The following is an 18,960-nucleotide window of genomic DNA, read 5'->3' as shown; positions in this document are numbered from 1 at the left end:
CAGGTTATTCTTTTCCGTGGACAGAAGCCTCGTCATGTGTGAAATGTGTTGCCTGGGGCAGATTAATCATTAGACACACACACGCACACATAAGCTCAGCAGAAATACACACACACACACCTTAATTACGCGAACCACTCTTCTTATTAGTGTGTGTATGTGTGTGTGTCTTCTAAGTTTACAGACACACACACACACACACACATACACACAAACATATAAACATAGACACAATTGGTGTGGAGTTTTCCATGTCTTACACATGCAGACGCACACACACACACACACACACCCTTTTTTCTGTCTATAAAAGCTCACCCAGAGGAGGTTAGAGAGCACAGCACAGCTTCAGTCAGCAGCGGACAAACACACACTCTGACATACTCATACACACACAGTTTAGCACAGGACTATACACACATCTGTCTTCCTGGGATATGAACACTCTCATCCTCACCTGCCTCCTCTGTTTCGGTAAGTCAGGAATTGTAATTATACTTGTGTGGTTGTGTGAGTGTATCCAGAGAGTAGACTAATGAAATGTTAAGAGAACAAGTGTGAAAAGGTATGTGAACCAGGAAAGGGGGCGAAGGAGGAAGGAAATGTCTCTACAGGTGAGGACTTGTTGAGCAGGGGACAGAGATTCAGGTGTTTTAGAGGAAAAATGTGTCAGACGCTTTGCACCTGTGGCAATTAAAACCTATCAGCAGGCTTAATCATTACCAGTTCAACTCAGTAGACACTTAAAAAGCTCAGACATATTTTAAATACTTAATTGACTGAGGCTTAGTCATCGTTGGTCTTGTCTGGCGTAAAAGGATGCATTATGGACGATGTGGTTGTACTGGTTATTCAGTCAGTTCAAAGCCTCCAACTGCTTTTAAAGCTCCTGAGAGGAGTTTTTAATGCGTCATATCACAGCCTGAAATTAATACTGATGCTTCTGTCTGACCTAAAAAAAAAGCAAAACAGACCATAACAGAGAAGAGGGATCAGGTCTAAGTGGTAAATATTAATGCCTTGTATGGCTGCTGCCAGGTAGGTACGAGATGAGATTAACTGGATGCTGCAGAATTTTTTAAATTTTACTTGTAGAGTCTGACAAATGAATGCTCAACTGTGAAAAGACAAAACTTATGTACCGAACAAGTACGGAGATGTTGAGTACAACTTTGTCTACATGCTAAAAAAACACACAGGGGCTTTAATTCAACAAAGAGCCAACTTTTGTTCACCATCTAACATATTTTCTTGTGAACAGGTTTTCTTTTGTTGTCCTGGGAAGAAAAAAAAATGTTGATAACTTTTATTTGCTTTTGGGGTTTGGTTTCCAGCATGGAAGGAAAAATATTTTCCTCCTGTAACATTGACACAAAATCAAAACTTGAACAGCAATAAGTTTAAACCTAGATCCCATCTGTTCCTCACCACTTTGAAATTTTACGTCTCATTGTTAAATATGATCTCACTCATTATCTTGTCTCTGTGTCTGATTGGTTTTACAGTCGTCTACAGAGCAATTGGCGCTCAGGGATCTGAGGCTACTGTGGTCACTGCACTAGCAGGAGTAACAGGGGGCACAGCCTCCGGGGAGGGCCTCCCGAGCTCGATGAGCTATGATGACGAGCTGGATGTAGACGGAGATCTTTCGGGGGGAGACAACGAAAACTTCAGCTCTTATGGTATGACAACCAATACAGGCCTTTATCCACCTAGAAATGCTGTTTTATCAAAGCCAATTAACAGAAGACCATAATAGTCCTGAAAGTTCTGATGATTACAACTATTACTGAAAAGATGAAACAGAGTTCTGCATAGTCTTAACTTTTCTGATATATGGCTGCTATGTCTTAAAGAGGTGTCATTGTGCTATTTTTCATGCTTTATCCTATCCCTGAAACAGCCCTGTAGTTGTTTTGATGATTTACAGCTTTTAAAAAAAGAACCTTATTTAAACTGGTGTTATAGAAAACTTATTTTATCCTCTGTGTGAAACACTTAAATTCAGCTGCTGTCTCTTTAAGACTCCAGATTCATGAACCCCTTCCCTCTGATCGGTCAGCCCTCCAATGGAGCAGAGCTATGAACAATCCTAAGTGTTTGAGGCTCACCCCTCAGAGGTGTTGAAAACTAGTTGGGAGATCCTCATGACCTTATCATTTCAGCAAATCTTGAAGATTTTGTGCAATTATTTTGAACAGATCATTTTGGGTTATTAAAAGACAGATTTAAGGATTTCCACCAAATATAATTATCTAGTGCCACATATTTAATATAAACATCCAACATTGCAACTTCATATCCATGTTTTAAATATGAGAAAGCAGAATACCCCCTCTTTAAACTCAGTTCCATTTTTATTTTATTGTCTAACAGACTTACATCCTGGCAAAGATGAGAAGAAGAAGAGAAAAGGCAAAGGCAAGAGGAAGAACAGGCTCAGGAGCAAAGTCACTACACCCTTCAACCCCGAGCACACGCTCCTCACCAGTGGACACACATCGACTCACTCTTCAACCCACCCGTTGACTCACAGCACCACAGTGGATCCCTGCACCACCACCCACCAAGGCTACTGCATTCATGGTTACTGCAAGCCCATCGAGGGTCTGCAGGAGCCCGTGTGCATGTGAGTACTGTCTCACTTTTACATGTCTGCATGTGCATTAGTTACAGCTGATGTATTTTTTAGTAAAGGTGCTTCAAGTTCTTACAGGTTTGTTGTGACTCTGATTTTGCAGATGTATAAAAGGTTATGATGGAGAGCGCTGTGAGATTCAAACTCTGGGGAGCTCCAAGACCCAAACGGATCAAAACAACACTGAGTTGGTGCAGACGGTGCTGGTCGTCATTGCTGTGGTTCTCTCAGTCATCAGCTGCATGGCCATCTTGCTCATGACCTGTGCTCAGTAAGTAAACACACACGCTCACACAGAATGACACTTTTGTTTTCAAAGGCAGATGTTTTGGTAGAAAAATACTCTTTTTCTTCTTATATTATCTAAGCTTTAAGCAAACATCCGTATAGGAAACTATCTGCACCCTGGCAAATCCTAACCTTACACACTGCACAGTTCACATATCCTGGCCGGAAACACTTCCCTGGCATTCAAACACCCTGACACACCGAAAAGCACATTAACACACCCAAACACACCCATAGTCTATTAGCATTGCTCACCACCTGCTGAGGTGAACTCTAGAAACGTCTCATTCTTGGATGTATCTTAGTCTAATGCTACCAAGTATGCAATATTACCTTTGTTTTAGTGTTTGTAATTGTGTGAGAAGTCATCTACTGTACTCACCCTACCTTAATCAATACGTAAGTGAATCTCAGCTTTTGTTGGATTGTGGGACAAAGTCAAAAGTCCAACTGCCTGAAGCAGTGTAATCAAACTTTACAGCCACAGATCGAAAGTAGGTAATTACTGTGAGAGTGAAACTGCCTCTGATTTAATATCACTTTATGAGAAACTGAAAAACAAATTTATGTTAGTACAATTTTTATTGTTATAATCAATGGGCGGTACTCTTTATAAATTTACACTACGGTGCGACAAAAACACAGCTTGGATTTCATTATCCCTATCATGCCAATGGACAAACCCTGCTTTTCAAAAACAACTTTACAGCGATCATCTGATAATCACAAGTGCTGTTCTCTATTATGGGTGTCATGTTGGATGTCTTTTGTAGTTACAGATCACATAAAAACTTCTTGGCATCCTACCTGGGAACTGGATCGGAACAGGAGAAGCTACAGAAACCCATGGCAGACATGGCCGTGTGAAGGCATCAGGTTACAACAAGGTGTGTGTTTTCTGAGGTTTTGACCTACTTCTTTTCACAAAAACATTGTCATTCACTGTTAACTGAGTTCATACTTGGGCAAATCAGTTCAGTAAAGCAGAGTGTTATCCAAACAATCATGAGAGTTTTTTTATATATAATTCCCTGTTAAACATTATTTTTACATGTTAAAAGTAGAAAGCACAGTTGGATTATATTTGTAGCTGCACTTAGCAATATACAACAAAGGAGGAGCCAAAGCTACCTTTTGTATTCAATCTAATGTGCAAGCATTTGCATGTCAGGCTAATTCGTGTTTACCCATAGCAGTAAGTAACTCATCAAGGCCAATGACAATCATATAACTTAATATTTTAAGATGAAGAGAGGAAGAAACAATCCCCTAAACAACTGCATTACCAACCATATACTGTAGCAATGTGCTGCCAAGCTAGATCTTGTCTGTAATTGTTTTGGCCAATGCTAGCTCTAGTTAACACTCAAGCAATCTGTGCCGAGTATTGTTGTTGTTTTTTTGGAGTTACATTGAGTCAAGACGTAAGTTATTTTTCTACCCATTATTTTTTTCTTTTTTTTTTGTATTTGGCTTTTAAAAAATACCCCCTCTCTATTCTGCTAGTCTGTTAGCTTTGTAGCTAACCAAGGAAATCCTAACCAAGGATTATCCTTTTAAAACTGACTTAACCCAGTAAGTTTATGTTTAATTCACTTTAAAAAAATAGATTCTACAAAAATTTATGTAAAAACTATGACATGTATGTATCAATGAAGTTCATTTTGTTTTTTGTTGTTTTTTTTTACTGCTAATTAGCTCATTAGCTGTTATAATGTGTGGAAGAATGTTGCTGTTTAGGTACTTGATGAGAAAAAGAAAGCTACTTGCTTTTGGCCACTACCGCTTAAATTAATTATCAATCAATTTTTATATTTGGATCCTAACTGAAAACTATAGTAGTTGAAACCAGTGAAGGAGCAAAAAATAATGCAGTTCCTAGAGTGTCCACTTGAGGCTAGCTGCAAGAGCCAATAGATGGCCTTCTCGGGTTAAAATGACATTTTTACAGCAGATTTAGACACATGTACAGCCTTGTTTACGATATGATTTTGTTATTCAGATATTTATTTTGAACACTGTTTGGGGGTGTTTAGAAAACAAACCTGCTGATATAACAGACAGGAAACCAGTGGGTGACTTCACAGAGACTACATCTATTCTTTATACAGTCTACAAATGTAAACTGCTGATTCAAGATTGTAGAATGCTGAGGTCTACAGCCGTAGCAACAATTACAAAAGGCTCAGAGTTTAATAAGCATTCTCTCCAAACCTTCGCCAACCTGATGCTGGGTTAATTCCATGCGTGCAAGCCTGACTATGATGCTGTAAGACTATCTCGTAATCAGGCGCGAATTTATGTCCAGTTGGGTTTATTCTGATGATGAATACTTTCAAAATTATTGCTTCAGTCTTCACCAGTCGTTTGCGGCTTCTATTCACGTGAGATTGAAGCCAAACAGGAAGGAGCAGGCTAGGAGAGTTACAGAATAACCTTAATTCCTGTTGTTGTTATTGAATGAAGCAGGTTGCATCACGCTAAGAGGAATCCCCACTATAAGAATTATCTGGGATTAAGTGGCAGGGTGTCTCTGCCCGTCCCGTCTCTGTTCTACATTCCAGCGTGGAGAAAAACCACACTGTACACATTAACCTGTATGTCCACACACTAACTGTACTGACACACTGACTGAGCATGTGATGACCTTGTTGTAAGAATTTAATCACTCTACTTATATGTGGTCAGATCTCACTGAACATCACACGCACATAGGCGAGCAGACTACACGTGTTAAAGCACATGGAAATTTTTTACTGGAGACAGACAATGCAGTCTTGCAGCATTCTCCTCATATTGGTGTGGCAGGCCTGGCTCATTCCTTAACTGTAAAACTACCTCCAGGAAATTAAGTATGACCTGGATTACTGCTTTACTGCACTGTGATCTAAAATATTAGAGGGATTATTTTAAATATAATAACTCCAGCTCTACATGTCTTAACAGAGGTTTTTTGGGAACTATGTTTTCTCAGAGTCAGAAAAACTGATGACGTGAAGAAAGTTCAAGAATTAGACTTATTCCAAGCTAATCTGTGTGCACTGAATATTTACTACTATATTTATAGGGAAACATACAACAACATATCTAAAACATTGCTAAAATCCAATATGGCAGACACCTGGACTATATTGGCCAATTAAGTGATGGATGTTGAAAAAAAGAAAAACACAATATTTTCCCAATAAGCTTTCTTTTTAAAATACTTAAATAATTTCTAATTTACATTTGTTAAAATAAAAGGTTGCATGTAAGGGCCTGTGTCCATTAGCACCATATGTGTAGTGGCGGCACCCACATCTTGAAACAAACCCCTGTCATTTTTTTTTTGATAAAGTAGATATCATTAATACCAGAAGACCTCCTCTTCTTGATTTTGATTGGTTAGTGATAGAGAAATGTGCAGCTGCAGTTCAAAAATACTACTACTGTCAACTAAAGAGTGCTGCAGGTATTTTGCTTTCAGTGGACACAGGCCCTCAATCCTACTTTATACTTAAGTAGCTTGGTCTGCATGTTATGCTTCACAATTGGCAACATAACATCCTTAGATCAGTTTTATTTTTTTTGTAGTGGTCATTTCTTACAACTTGATTTTTGCTGTCACATAAATATTTGTTTTTTAAGCCAACATGTTCACTAACTTTGAATTCTCTCTTTTTTCCCAGCCTGCTGCAAGTTTCAAAGATGAAGCAGATGAAAGAAATTCTAAGATCAGAGGAAAGAAAAGAGGGGATAGACTGCCTTATTAGATGCTTTGTATGATAAAAAAAAAAACACAGTCCAGAATTTGTTAGAATATAACTTATTTAGTGTGATTATTTATTGCTAAAAACGTAAAGTATTTGAAAGTTGCACTGCTGTTATGATGTCTTTTAGTTCCTTGCTGTAAGTTCGGTTTTATTTATTGCACTGCTGTTGTTATAGGTCAGAAAAACAAACTGTATCTCATTCTGGAAATGAGATGGAGCTTGATCACCAATAAATTGTCTCAGTGTTATGTGAAAATTTTAAGTTGTCACTCTCCTTTGTTGCTCTTTTGTTTGCGTTCCCATATGCAGACATGTCACATTTCTTGTCATTCTGAACACACAAATACTTCAGGCTATGTTTAAACCAAACACAGAGAGAGCAGAAATGAACAGCCGTGAGAAAAAAATGTCTGGCATCAGCAAAGAATCCAAAAAATTAGAAATCCAAGGAGAGTTATTTTCCAAAAAGTCCAAGGATTTCTACTGTGCACAGTCATTCCACTTCACATCAAACCTCAGTCAAAAAGTATGTAGACCGTCCTACACATTCTTCTTCAATAGAAGGACTTCAAAAGCTGATGTGTAGAGGGTGCAGTGTTACGGAGTTGCACTTATATTAAAAAAGGGGGGCATGTCTCTTCTGATCTATTTTGAGAATGTTGTGGTAACTTGGAATTATCTCCTAACATAGAAACCAACATGACGTGAACATAATTGAATGGTTCAGGACTTTGAAAAGACTGAGCACAAAGACCTGCGGCACAGTTTCACATAAACACAGAGAAGCACAGACTGCTTTAAGTGCAGGGCAGAACTTCAAATCTTCTCACCTGTATTAATTACAGACTGTCAACAAAGTCTCCTGACGTGTGCATGTACATTATGTAATAGCCACAGCTCCAGAGAAAGGTAGAACAATGAAAACAATAAAGATAAACGTTCTCTACTGTTTCTCAAATTTTTTTAAAAGCCTCTTTGACTTCTTTTTTCTTCATGAGCTGTTTCCTCCGAAGCTTCCAAAGTTACTCCTCAGTGTTAAAACAATTCCCCTTCTTCAGCAGCAGATGCTTTTTAACATGTCTCTTCTGAATTTGCATCTCACCATTAGGGATGGGTACCTTTCACATTTGAAACAATACGGTACTGATGCCCGGTACCTGGCAATCAGTATCGGTACTCAACAGTAACAATTTTTGGTACTTTTTTGTGTTTATGTGGTAGAAAACATCAATTGAAAAAAAAAAACAAAAAAAACCCCCACATTTTTTTCAATTTGACATACTTATTCTTCAATGAATAACCTTGCAATGCTATATTCATACCCAGCATGGAAAATTGCCTACTCTCCCACTGTCTGATAGTCACAAAGATGCATTTAGGTACCTAAACACAGTACCTTTTGATTATATGTGAATCGGTGCCCAGTACTTTTGACCGAATTCGGTTGGTACCTATAAAAGTACCTAATTGGGTACCCATCCCTACTCGCCATGCAGCTTACATTTCTTTTTTTTCCCTTACAATGCAGCATAAGCATGAATGATTAAAGGCACAGACACCAGTTACTCATGGCATGTTGCAAAATACAGGGAGAAGTATCTACTGATTAGGGGCTGAGTCAGCATTCTTTAGACCAGAGTAACACAGGCTTGAATTTAACAGTAGTAACAGTATATGTGGTGGCCATACGCGGTCACACTGGCAAACCGTGCCGTGCCTAAGCACCCTGATGAAAATGTTTTACTGTGCCTACATTGAGTCTATTTCCTCACCTTTTCTATTATCTGTTGGTACAGTAACCTCTGTAACAAGGATAAGAATTCCCTCGGGAAAATAGTAAATGTAGCATCTAAAGTAGCTGGTGTCCAGCTGGACAGCCTAGATTGCATCTTAAACAGACAGGTGCTCTTGAAAGCTCTGTCTATTCGATCTAACGATGCTTCTGACAGGCTTCTTCCCTCTGGTCTGTGTGTCCCACAAGCTACTAAAAGCAGGTACAAATACTTATTTGTTCCTGTCTCCATTCAAGCATTGAATGAGGCTGAGAGACGAAAGTAGTGATCTTAGTTTGTGTCTGCTACCTTAGTGATGTTATGTTGTTGATCTTACTGGCACATAGGCACTCTTCCAGACACTGTACTTACTAGACACTGTGTGTCTTGCTATTAATTCTGTGCACTTTGATGGTCACTGTGTGCCCGGAACCTGCATTTTAATATTTTCTAATACCGTTTTGGCATTATTTTAATGATGAATGGCGTGTACTGGCAGATAGCTCAGTGGTATTATCTGTGTGTATGTTATATATATATATATATATATATATATATATATATATATATATATATATATATATATATATTTACTGTAATTTCATGTCTTGTGTGTGTCTTTTGTGCATCCCGCTGCAACCCAATTTGCCCTCTGGGGACACTAATAAAATTAAATCTGAATCTGAATCTGATTCACTTCTCTGCTTTGGCACGTTTCATCAGAGAGGTGGGCTTTGGCTTTGGCACGTTCTACTTAACTTTTTCTGCACGAGCACAAGCACGCAGACGGCGCGCGTGATCTATGATGTATGACCGCTGCTAGCGCATCTCTCGACAATCATTTTAAACAGAAGCGGGGTGTTAGAGGGCTGTGTCGGGCCAAAAGGACTTACCATGAGCCAAAGTTGTAGCAGTGCTCTCTGTGTCTCATTGTGCTGACTCTGTTAAGATTGGGCTTCATGTAAGCAGACGCTTGACGATGACGTAGGTGGGCCATGTGCGTTATCCAAGCTAAAGTCTGGTTTATTTTGGAGTAGTATGCCCGCTGGCCGTACTCACCTTTGGATAAGTCCCGCCCTCAAATCTGATGAGCCTATCAGATTGTCAATAGCTATACCCATACACGTGGACATTCTCTGCTTGGACATCCATTGAAATGCTCTGCAAAGAGTCAGTTTTCAACTGGTTTTATGAAGTTTTTGTGAGATTTTAAGTTTAAAAATAGTCAAACTGTGTTCATGGGTTACAAGCAACTCCAATGTATCCTGAGCGGCTTGGCAATGGGGTGCTGTTTTTTTTTTTTTTTTGGGGGGGGGGGGGGGGGTTAAAATTAACAAGGATGTCTACATCAGTTCCAAGGTAAGTCAACCTTGTGTTTGTGGCAACATATTGTCTCTGTGCTGGGAAGAAGTTTAAAGCTATATTTAACACAATTCACGTTAGCTAAAGTTAGCCTAACATTAGCTCGTAGCTGTGTTGTTCATCATGTCACTTTGTTAAGAGTTCACAATGTTGAGTGCATAACAATGCTGATCCTGTATTTGAGATGGTGATGGCAACAATATCACCTTTGCACTGGGACTAAAGTTAGCTTGCAACTGAAGCAATAAAATGATTAATGTATCCATCCAACGCATAGTTTAGATCCTTTTGGTGACTTCTAGATGATATATGATCTTTCTGTCTTCAAAAATCATCAATAGCATCCTTTGAAATGTGTCCACCTGTGTGTGTACCGCCTGTCACCAAATGTTCATTGTCTGAGTGAGTGTTGAGAGGCATGGCTGACCTATAAGTTTGTTAGGTTACTTGTGTGAATGCAAGTATGTAAGTAGGTAGATGGGTTTACATGCTGTATAAACTTAGCACAAAAAGTAAGGCTAATTGTGGTAGCTAGATTTTCTTTGTTGTAACAACGCTTCTTTGCAGCATACAAGATTTATTGCCAAGAAGAATTTTTACAACCAAGAAATAGTCCACACAACGGAAATTGCCTTACTTTTTGTGTTATGTTTATGTATAGTATCTGTGTACATGTCTGTGTGTGTGTTTAAAGAGCCCTGTTGACCTTCTAAAGAGATTGATAAGAAGAGTGTCTCGAAAGCCTTGCTTGACCTTTTACCTAAACCAACAGGAGTGATACGCGAGGATAAATCATCTTCCAAACACAGACGGGTGTGACTGGACTATAGTTTATGATCTACCCACATTATTTATGGAGTCACCACTCCTTGATTCTGTTAACATGTGTAAACATATCTCAGTGAGCTTTGAAGAAGGAGGTGGAATGGATGTTTTAATAAAATTAATGAAAAGTTTGTCTTATATTTTTGATAAAAAGCTTCATTTTTTAATTTGTAAACCTTGAATTATTAATATTTATGTGAGCACTTGGTTGTTTTTGTTCTTTTATTGTTGTATAATTTGGCCCAAGAGTTTTAAACCTCCCTTTTATTTCATGAAGTGAATAATGAAGTCGCACCTTTCCTCTTTTTTTATGTACCACAAAACTGAGCTAGCTGTCAAGTGGTTGAATATTAAGCCATGATCAAATTCTAGCTCATTAATTCTTCCAGATTTAACCATCCTTCTGTTCATTTGCTGAATGATAGAAAGTTGCGAAATGTTGATAATTGATAAATTGTCCACATTTACACAAAGGGGTAACAATTTAGTAAGATATTACATCTTCATAATGTCATATCAGCATTTCCTGAGCGTGTTGGAAACTCCCACCAAATGAATATTGTGAATTAGTGAGGGGTTACATGAGACGATAAGAAGCTTACGCATTCATTTTGATAATATGCACACAAAGGTTGCTGTGACTCACCTGCCAGGATATAACTATTTCCAGTTTCCTTTATAGAACAATTAGTGTGAGTGAGTCTGTGCGTGTGAAGTTGCGTCACTGGTGCATGAAGGAAAAGGCGAGGCAAGGTGGGCAGCTCCTCCAGGTGATGCAAACCCAGGTAAACGTTCAATCTCCTGTTCATGAGGGGGGATGTGGTTATTTTAACACATAAAAACATTAATTCACACTCCTGCATTCCTCCACATGAAAAACAGTAAATAAAGGTGTGTTTCACTTTGATGGTTTCAGTGGCACTGAGGTGGGCCCTGAGTTTTTGATGGTGGTCATGGAAACGGGGCAAACACTGCAGGCAGCTGGTCAGTTATAATTCACTCAGAGCTCAAATAAAGGACACGCTGGAATTTCCTGGGTGGGGAAACGGTTTCTTCTCACACCTTTACAAGGGGGCAGGACAGTTGCCAAGGTAAGTAGTTTTTATTTTTCTGTTGTTTTCCTTCTAGTTTCAACACAAAACTCTGATCACAACAACAGACTGAGAGGCAGTTTGTTGCTGATGTTGTTAACAGTCATGTGACAAAGTCTGTTTGTCTGCCAACTGGGTCACAGCTGAACTTTTTTTGTGAATTATTGGACGAATGTTGTGAAATAACAAATTTTTGTGGTACTCTTCCATGAATCCTACAAACTTAAGAAATGCCTTGACTTCTGCTCCTGCACCATGAGGCACCTGTTTATGGTTTGATGCCAAAATTACGACAAATGAAGAATGAATTGGTGTGAATTTAAAGCCTTTGAAATTTCTATTCCCATGATCTCCTTACTTTTCTTCAAGTTGCTTTAGGGGTTCAAAATGTGTTTCTTTAAAAATGTTTTGACAATACTGAAGCTCCTGACATCCTCAGCTGAAAAAAATTAGGTGCTCTTAAAAGTAATGTGTGCTAAAAAATGTGACCATCGAACCCAGTAAAGCCTGACCTGTCAAAAAATATCCAGAAATATCCCAAAAAATATTCTTTATTTATTAATTTTTTTTGGAAATGAGATTTTTTTAAAATCCCTTTTTAAAAATCCACAAAAATGTTGCCATATCATCTTGTATATTATATATTTTTTGTATCACAAAAGTGTTTTGATAATTTCATGATAGCAGCCATTTTTTAAATGGGGCAAAATACAACTTCAGATACTTTGGGTTTTTAACTGGCACCTCGATTCAAACTGCTGACCCTCCACTTCTCAACCTGAGTTCCTTCAGACTGAGCTGTTGTAATTCACAGCAACACTCTGCAAATAAAAGAGCCCCACCTTGTGATGGGTTTGAGTATGAGAGTCAGGGAAACATTGCAGTAAATCCATAATCAGAGTTGTTTAGATAGAGACAGAAGGACTGATAGATACTTTATTGATCCTGAGGGAAGTTCAAGAATTTAAGTTTAAAGAAGAGATAACACAACAGAATTCACATTCAAGAACACAGTGAAAAAAAAAGAAAAAAAGAGACAAAATAATTCATCACAGGGGCAAATGAATACAGGTTCAACCGCCAGTCTGCTCTCGGTTTACTGGAAACTGATGTGCTTCTTGCGTTACTCGTCAAATTACCCACTTCCTGTACGGGGTCTTCACATACGTCGTGAGAATTTGACTTTTGTGGTCTGGTCTGAGTCAGTGCATCAGCTTTATTAAGTTTCTTTGAATATCACAGGAATTGTCTGTAACGCAGGAAACATGCTGAGCATCATCTACAGAATGAGTTTCATGATTTGAACCCTGAGTCAGCACAAACTGCAACACAGATCTGGGAGGAGCTGCTCTAATGCCTCTGTGACAGTTTAAGTTTTAAAGCAGCAGAGAGAAGAAAAGCAGCTTGAAAAATTAGCCTGTTGCATTCTGCGTGCTTTCGCTGTCGTCTATCAAACCAGTCAAATGTCAGATTTGGTCATGGTCTTTTTGATCCAGTCCAGTTGCTTTTGAGAGAGAAGAGAGTAAACTCCAGGCTTGTTCTTGATGCCACACTTCCATCCAAAAGAAGTTATTCCCACCAGCTGTCCTTTGTACAACAGCGGCCCTCCTGAGTCTCCCTATGAGGAGAAATAGACACATAACTTTTTAGGAACATTCAAAGCAGTGAGAGAAAAAGTGCCAGCAGTTGTTTTCAGTCCTTACCCTACAGGTGTCAGCGTTGTTTTTACCATCAGAGCCAGCACACAACATGCTCTTGGTGATAAAAGGGTTGAGGTTATAAAATTCCTTTGAGTTGCACTTCTGTCTGTCGATCACGGTCACGTTCACAGCCATCAGGACGTTTGACATCCTTTTAGCGATGTTATTTGTTTTTCCCCATCCAGCCACCAGACAGCTGGATCCAGCTGCAGGGTCTACAGCAGTGTTGCCCAACTTCAGCCAATTCACTGTCTTAGTTTTCTTCACGGGTTTGTTCAGCTGAAATTGAAAACAGATAAATGTTAATTTCCAGGGGACAATGTTTTCACTGACACAAGTGTCTTTCTATGAAGTTTTTTTTGACTGTGTTTGTATTGGTTAAAGGAAATGTGAGGAGTTTGTTTTCATGATTTGTTGATTGTAGTCCTTTTGGATGATGTTAGTTGTGTTTTTCAGTTATAAAAACTACATTTCCCATGAGTCTCATCACCCTTTGTCGCAAGACATGGGCTGTCTTCCAAACTTTTCTGAACATACTTCTTACAAATGTAGTGCTTTTACTGTTTTTAAGTGTAGTGTGTCATATTCTCTTTTGTTGGTGCTGTTTTGTTGTACACTTTATTAGTTTCAGGAAAATCCAGTATCCAGTCGTGCAAATCTTAGCCCATACTTAAGCATCAACTTATGGATTGAAAGAGTCAGTAAATAGTTTATATGGACTTCGATAATTTATAAGAATGAACAGTTACTTTTAAGATATTTTTCACCTCTGTAATGACTAAAAGTGGTGTCAAACTATTAGACAGGTGATCAGATGTGATGGTTTTACATCTGCCATCACTGCCCTGGTGTAAGGATGCCCACTCCTGTATACCAGTAAATATCAGAATATCACACATGGAGAATTCTTCAACTCATTCTAGATAAAGTAATCTCATTATTACCCTCAGGGTGGCGCTATCTTACCCTCTCTGAGAGAGCTGACAGCCAGAGCAATTCTTCTATCTCTTTTGCCATCAGAAGGTTACAGACTCAAAGCAGTTGGCTAATAATTAGTCAATGTACTTGTAAGGCATCTTTTTTCATGTTTTTCAGTGTTTATTCTTGCAACTGTATACATTATTTATTCTTATCCCTTCACTGATCTGCTTTTACTGACATGTTGAGTGTTGAATGTTGTGACTCATAATGTTTGTCTAATGGTCAGTTGTTTGTTTGTTTATTTTGAGGCTGTACACTTAACTCCCCACCAGGGATCAATAAATCTCTCTGGTTGTGATACAGAGATATGTCCATGTTTTTACTTTTTGTTCGCAACAAGAAGTAAAGCATTCTGAAACATTTAATCTTGTTCATAAACAATTTGGTTCTTGTACTCAGAGAAGTCTTGGTTAAAGAGTTCCTCCATCTTACTCAATGCTCCAACCAAATATGTACTGCTGGTTACCAACTCCGCTCTATTATTAAGCCATTAAGACAGAAATGCCCCTTTCAGCTAACTTAGTTTCACAGAAAAAAACATTTTTTTCTTCCTTTATTATCTAAGTTATTTTCAGGTTTGTTGTGCCTTTAATCAGAGGACAGGACAGTGGCTGGAGAAGGAAAGACCACAAATTGACAGAGACACTCCTGTCTGGATATCAACTCAGCTTGGTTGCCTTTCACAGGCGTTAAAGAACAATCCAAATAACTAATCCTGTGACTAATAGTTTAATTTCACTGCTTAGAGCCTGGTGATGCATCAGTATAAGAGTGAAACTTTTCAAAGCACGTTAAAACTCCTCGCGCTGCCTTTAAAAACTTCTCACAGCCTTTGAAAGTGAGAGTTCATCAGTCATTGTGAAGAAAATGAGTCATGAGAAGCTGTTTTTCTTTGTTCAAAACATTTGAACACAACATTAGCTGACTGAAGTGGTAAACATTTTAAAGAAAAACACTGTGATGTCTTCATATTATTACGTTATAATGCAGCCTGTAACATGGATATGCTTTATCGTTGTAAATGCTCTCCTTGTGCTTCTGCCAGTGGCTGCAGCATCATCCTACCTTGAGCAGCATGAGGTCGTTGACTTTGTCATCTTCATCAAAACAGGGATGAGGGAACCTCTTCACCTTTCGCATCTGTCGGGAATCTTTTTCCAGTCCATCAATGGAGTGCACTCCAAGTAACACCTCCTTAATCCTGCAAGAGCAGACAGCAACAGCACCCAAGTTTATCTTATAGTGAAAACACAAACACACCAGCTTCTGACTCAGCGCTAAAGCAGCATCACTCACAGGCACACAGATCAGAAAGCATGGAAACTGAAACTGTGACTTCTTGAATTACTCATACACAGAGCTTACTGTGTCATCTCAGAGTGAAGTGATACTTTCATATTTAATATCGTTGTATTCTCACTCTCCACAGTGGGCGGCAGTCAGGACCCATTTTGGACTGATCAGCACCCCTCCACACTCAGGCTTATCGGTCTTCAGCAGAGCCATGAAAGGCAGCGAATGAGGCGCCACTTCTGTCCCATCAATGATCTCAGAGCTGTGACCTAAAACAAATCAAGAAACAACAAATAAACAAGACATCAGAAAGTAAACAACTGCAAACTGTGTCAGGTGATACTCACTTGGCAGAGCAGTGAAGAGAACTGTCCAGCAGACAGAAATGAAGACTACCCTGAGTTTAAACATCTTGAAGTGTGAGGTGCCTGTGACTGTGCTGAAACCCACCTCTAACCCTCACACACTCGTCTTTATATGTGAAGCTCAAAGGATGTGGTCTGACACAGCAAGAGTCTGCAAAATGGACACGACGTGTAAGAACCAGAAGAGTGCGGTTTGACATTTTATCATTAGCCTTATTTATCAGCAGCTGTGGGCTGAGGGCTTGTCTTTACGTGAGGAGAGGAGGGAGGGGGGCTGAGTGTGAAACAGCTCCGTTTAAGGGCTGTTCTTTATTCGGTCAGATACAGATATGAGTGTTTAAATATCGTCATCATGTCATGATTCAAATGATTCAAAGAAAATCCTGAGAGTGTGAAGCATATACATATATATAAATATACATATATGTATTTACGCACACAAAAATACCGAATTAAGCAGTCGGTACACTGTACACATTTTTTTACCTTTAACTTTTTTTTAAGCCTAAAATGGAAAAATATGTTATCTTACTCAATGTAAAAGAAGTGCCAGGAGTTAAAGAAACAAAGATTCTAATAATAAAGATACTTTGCTTAACTTTTAATAAATGAGTGAAAAAAAGGACTCTGGATTTCAACAATCAATGTTTATTTTTATGTTTTCATTCACACTTTTCAAAACTCAGAGTTTCAGAAGCAGCTAACAAGAACAGCAGCATTTGCTTACAATACATTTCTACTATAGAATACAATATAGTTCAAGACATTAAACCAGAATGATCAGATCCTGAAGGCCTCATATGTTACACTTTACATATATGATATGTGTGTCAAAAATACTTCTTCTAAGAACATGAAATATACATTTCTTTGTGTTTCATTTTTAATTGATTTTATTTCATTTTGTAGTACTTTTTGTATTTTTACTTTAACTAGCTTAAACTGCAGAGTTTCACCTTTGGGTCCTGCTAACCTGCTAACATGACACATGGGTCACAGATGTTTATACTCTCTACCGTCTAATGATGTGCACACAAACACATTTTTAAAAAAACATTAAGAATTCAATTTCAATATGTAAGTGTGCAACAATTCATCATAAAAAACAATGGATTAAAAGCTATATTTAGAAAAAAAGAAACTCAAAAGATAAAAGTGAAGCACAAAATAGATTTAAAAAATACTATAAGCATTTTCAGCCTTTAAGTTTTTTAAGCCTTCAGTTTGAAAATGTGTTGTAATTAAGGGTTTGACCTTATGGCCTTTTGAAATACCTGTTCACTCACTGGAAATTTTGAAGGAAACAAAAGAAAATACAAATGGATCACCATTTCTATGAATTTGCAAGATTTGTCTCTGCTGTGGTTACTCCACAAACTCTGCCCTGAGTGTCTCACTCTAAAGCTTCATCATTTGCTTCATTTAAACTCAACAGCTCAGACTACACTGACAGTATGGCTTTACAGGTAAAGCATGAAACTCCAAGTATGAATAAAGTCTAATAAAGTTACAGAAATGTCTCTTTGATTTTATTTACTCCCTGAGTATAAACAATAAATACAGTGGGCCTTCACCCACTGAAGAGCTGCTCTTCACTACTGTGCGCATCACAGCTAGAAGCTTTGAGAACGGAAACAAAAAATTCACAGTACTCTTCACGTGTACTCTTCATTGTGCAACACAATGTTTTAAAAGTTCATTTTTGTACTTATTTACTTATATTTGGGGTTTAAACTATTCACTCTTTTATCAAAATTGTAGCTGTTTTAATTGTGCTCTTCCTATGATACCTCAAGTCTGCAGAGCTTAACAGCTGACCAGCACTGCAGTGCTGAGGACCACATATGTGTCTTTAAACAGTGCAAAATTTCTAACGGCAAAAAGCCATGAAAAAAAACTAAAATGTTGTACACTTTCACTTCAATGTTTGAGATGGACTTACTCAAAAACAAAACAAAACAAACAAAAAAAACAGGCTCTATCTGCAGCTAATAGCCTGGCTTCAGTTTCTACACCTGCTTTCAAAGCAAAGACACCAGCGCCCCCCATGGTTAATACACTTGAGGTATATAAACCAAAAGAGTGTGAAAAGAACTTTATATTAAAAAAAAAAAACAAAAAAAAACAAAAACAAAACACTTTTAGGGACTTTTCTGAGCAGCAAGTATTTCATCAAGATGCAGTTGAAGGATGTTTCCTTCAGTTTGAATTTTTCTATATTCTTGCTCATAAAAGGAATAATTATTCAAACTGTGCAAACGCGTCCTGTGCTATGACTAATACCGAGAAATGGGCGCTTAAAAACATCTGAGTAACAAGGAGATGAAGTTTCAAATCTCTAACAGAAATGCTTCCTAAGGTCTGCCCATGGTACACTCTGTGCACCACCATCTTAATAACTGAGTAAATTTCAGAGAACATCTTCCTTTTGTTTCAATTTGAAGCTCAGTCCAGAGCATTTTCTTTTCAGAGGTCAATGTTTGTTTTGTATTATTAACCGATTCCTCTGTGTCTCTCCGGTGTCAGGTCACCTTGCATCTCCAAAGTTGCTAGCTCTGGTTCAGCTGCCAAGTTAAGATCTGTCCTCCTCATTTCATCTTGAGAGGAAAGAAGAGAAACCAGTGAGGAACATGAAGGGGAAACATGTAGGTCTAGGATTTTATGCATTTAGAAAGCACTTACTTCTTTTTAGGATTTTATAAAGAATCCACAGCGGGGGCGCCAGAGACACAAATTTGAGCAGCTTTAAAATGATGAGAATGACTTTGGGCCTTTCATAAGGTTTCGCTAAGAAGGAAATAAGAAAAATGTCATCATGAATACCAAAGAACCTGTTTGTTTGTTTTTCTTAGAATCATGCATCAATCAGTATGTGGAGCTGATTTCAGGCTTT

At 38.3% G+C, this 18,960-nt stretch overlaps 1 protein-coding gene across 1 annotated transcript; it reads left to right on the top strand.

The window, feature by feature from the left end:
* Positions 1 to 349: 349 nt before the first annotated feature.
* On the top strand, positions 350 to 6,701 carry areg (amphiregulin). The gene is made up of 6 exons (XM_074671191.1): positions 350 to 474; positions 1,506 to 1,682; positions 2,377 to 2,629; positions 2,742 to 2,909; positions 3,700 to 3,813; positions 6,595 to 6,701. Exons 1-5 carry the CDS (start codon positions 438 to 440, stop codon positions 3,791 to 3,793), a joined length of 729 nt encoding a protein of 242 aa, XP_074527292.1. The 5' UTR covers positions 350 to 437; the 3' UTR covers positions 3,794 to 3,813; positions 6,595 to 6,701.
* Positions 6,702 to 18,960: the final 12,259 nt, after the last annotated feature.

This window comes from Halichoeres trimaculatus, unplaced genomic scaffold (assembly GCF_033239565.1).
Source record: "Halichoeres trimaculatus isolate MK-OKI-2021-1 unplaced genomic scaffold, fHalTri1.1 fHalTri1_scaffold_5, whole genome shotgun sequence".
Taxonomy (NCBI): domain Eukaryota; kingdom Metazoa; phylum Chordata; class Actinopteri; order Labriformes; family Labridae; genus Halichoeres; species Halichoeres trimaculatus.
The sequence above is the reverse complement of the archived record's forward strand: the minus strand, read 5'-3'. Positions and strand labels throughout refer to the sequence as shown.

Bases quoted from the DNA above. Each gene is read 5' to 3' on its own strand.
- areg (XM_074671191.1), top strand. From the start codon at position 438: ATGAACACTCTCATCCTCACCTGCCTCCTCTGTTTCG. The intron at 475-1,505 runs GTAAGTCAGGAA...TTGGTTTTACAG, and splicing joins CACCTGCCTCCTCTGTTTCG to TCGTCTACAGAGCAATTGGC. The intron at 2,910-3,699 runs GTAAGTAAACAC...TGTCTTTTGTAG, and splicing joins TTGCTCATGACCTGTGCTCA to TTACAGATCACATAAAAACT.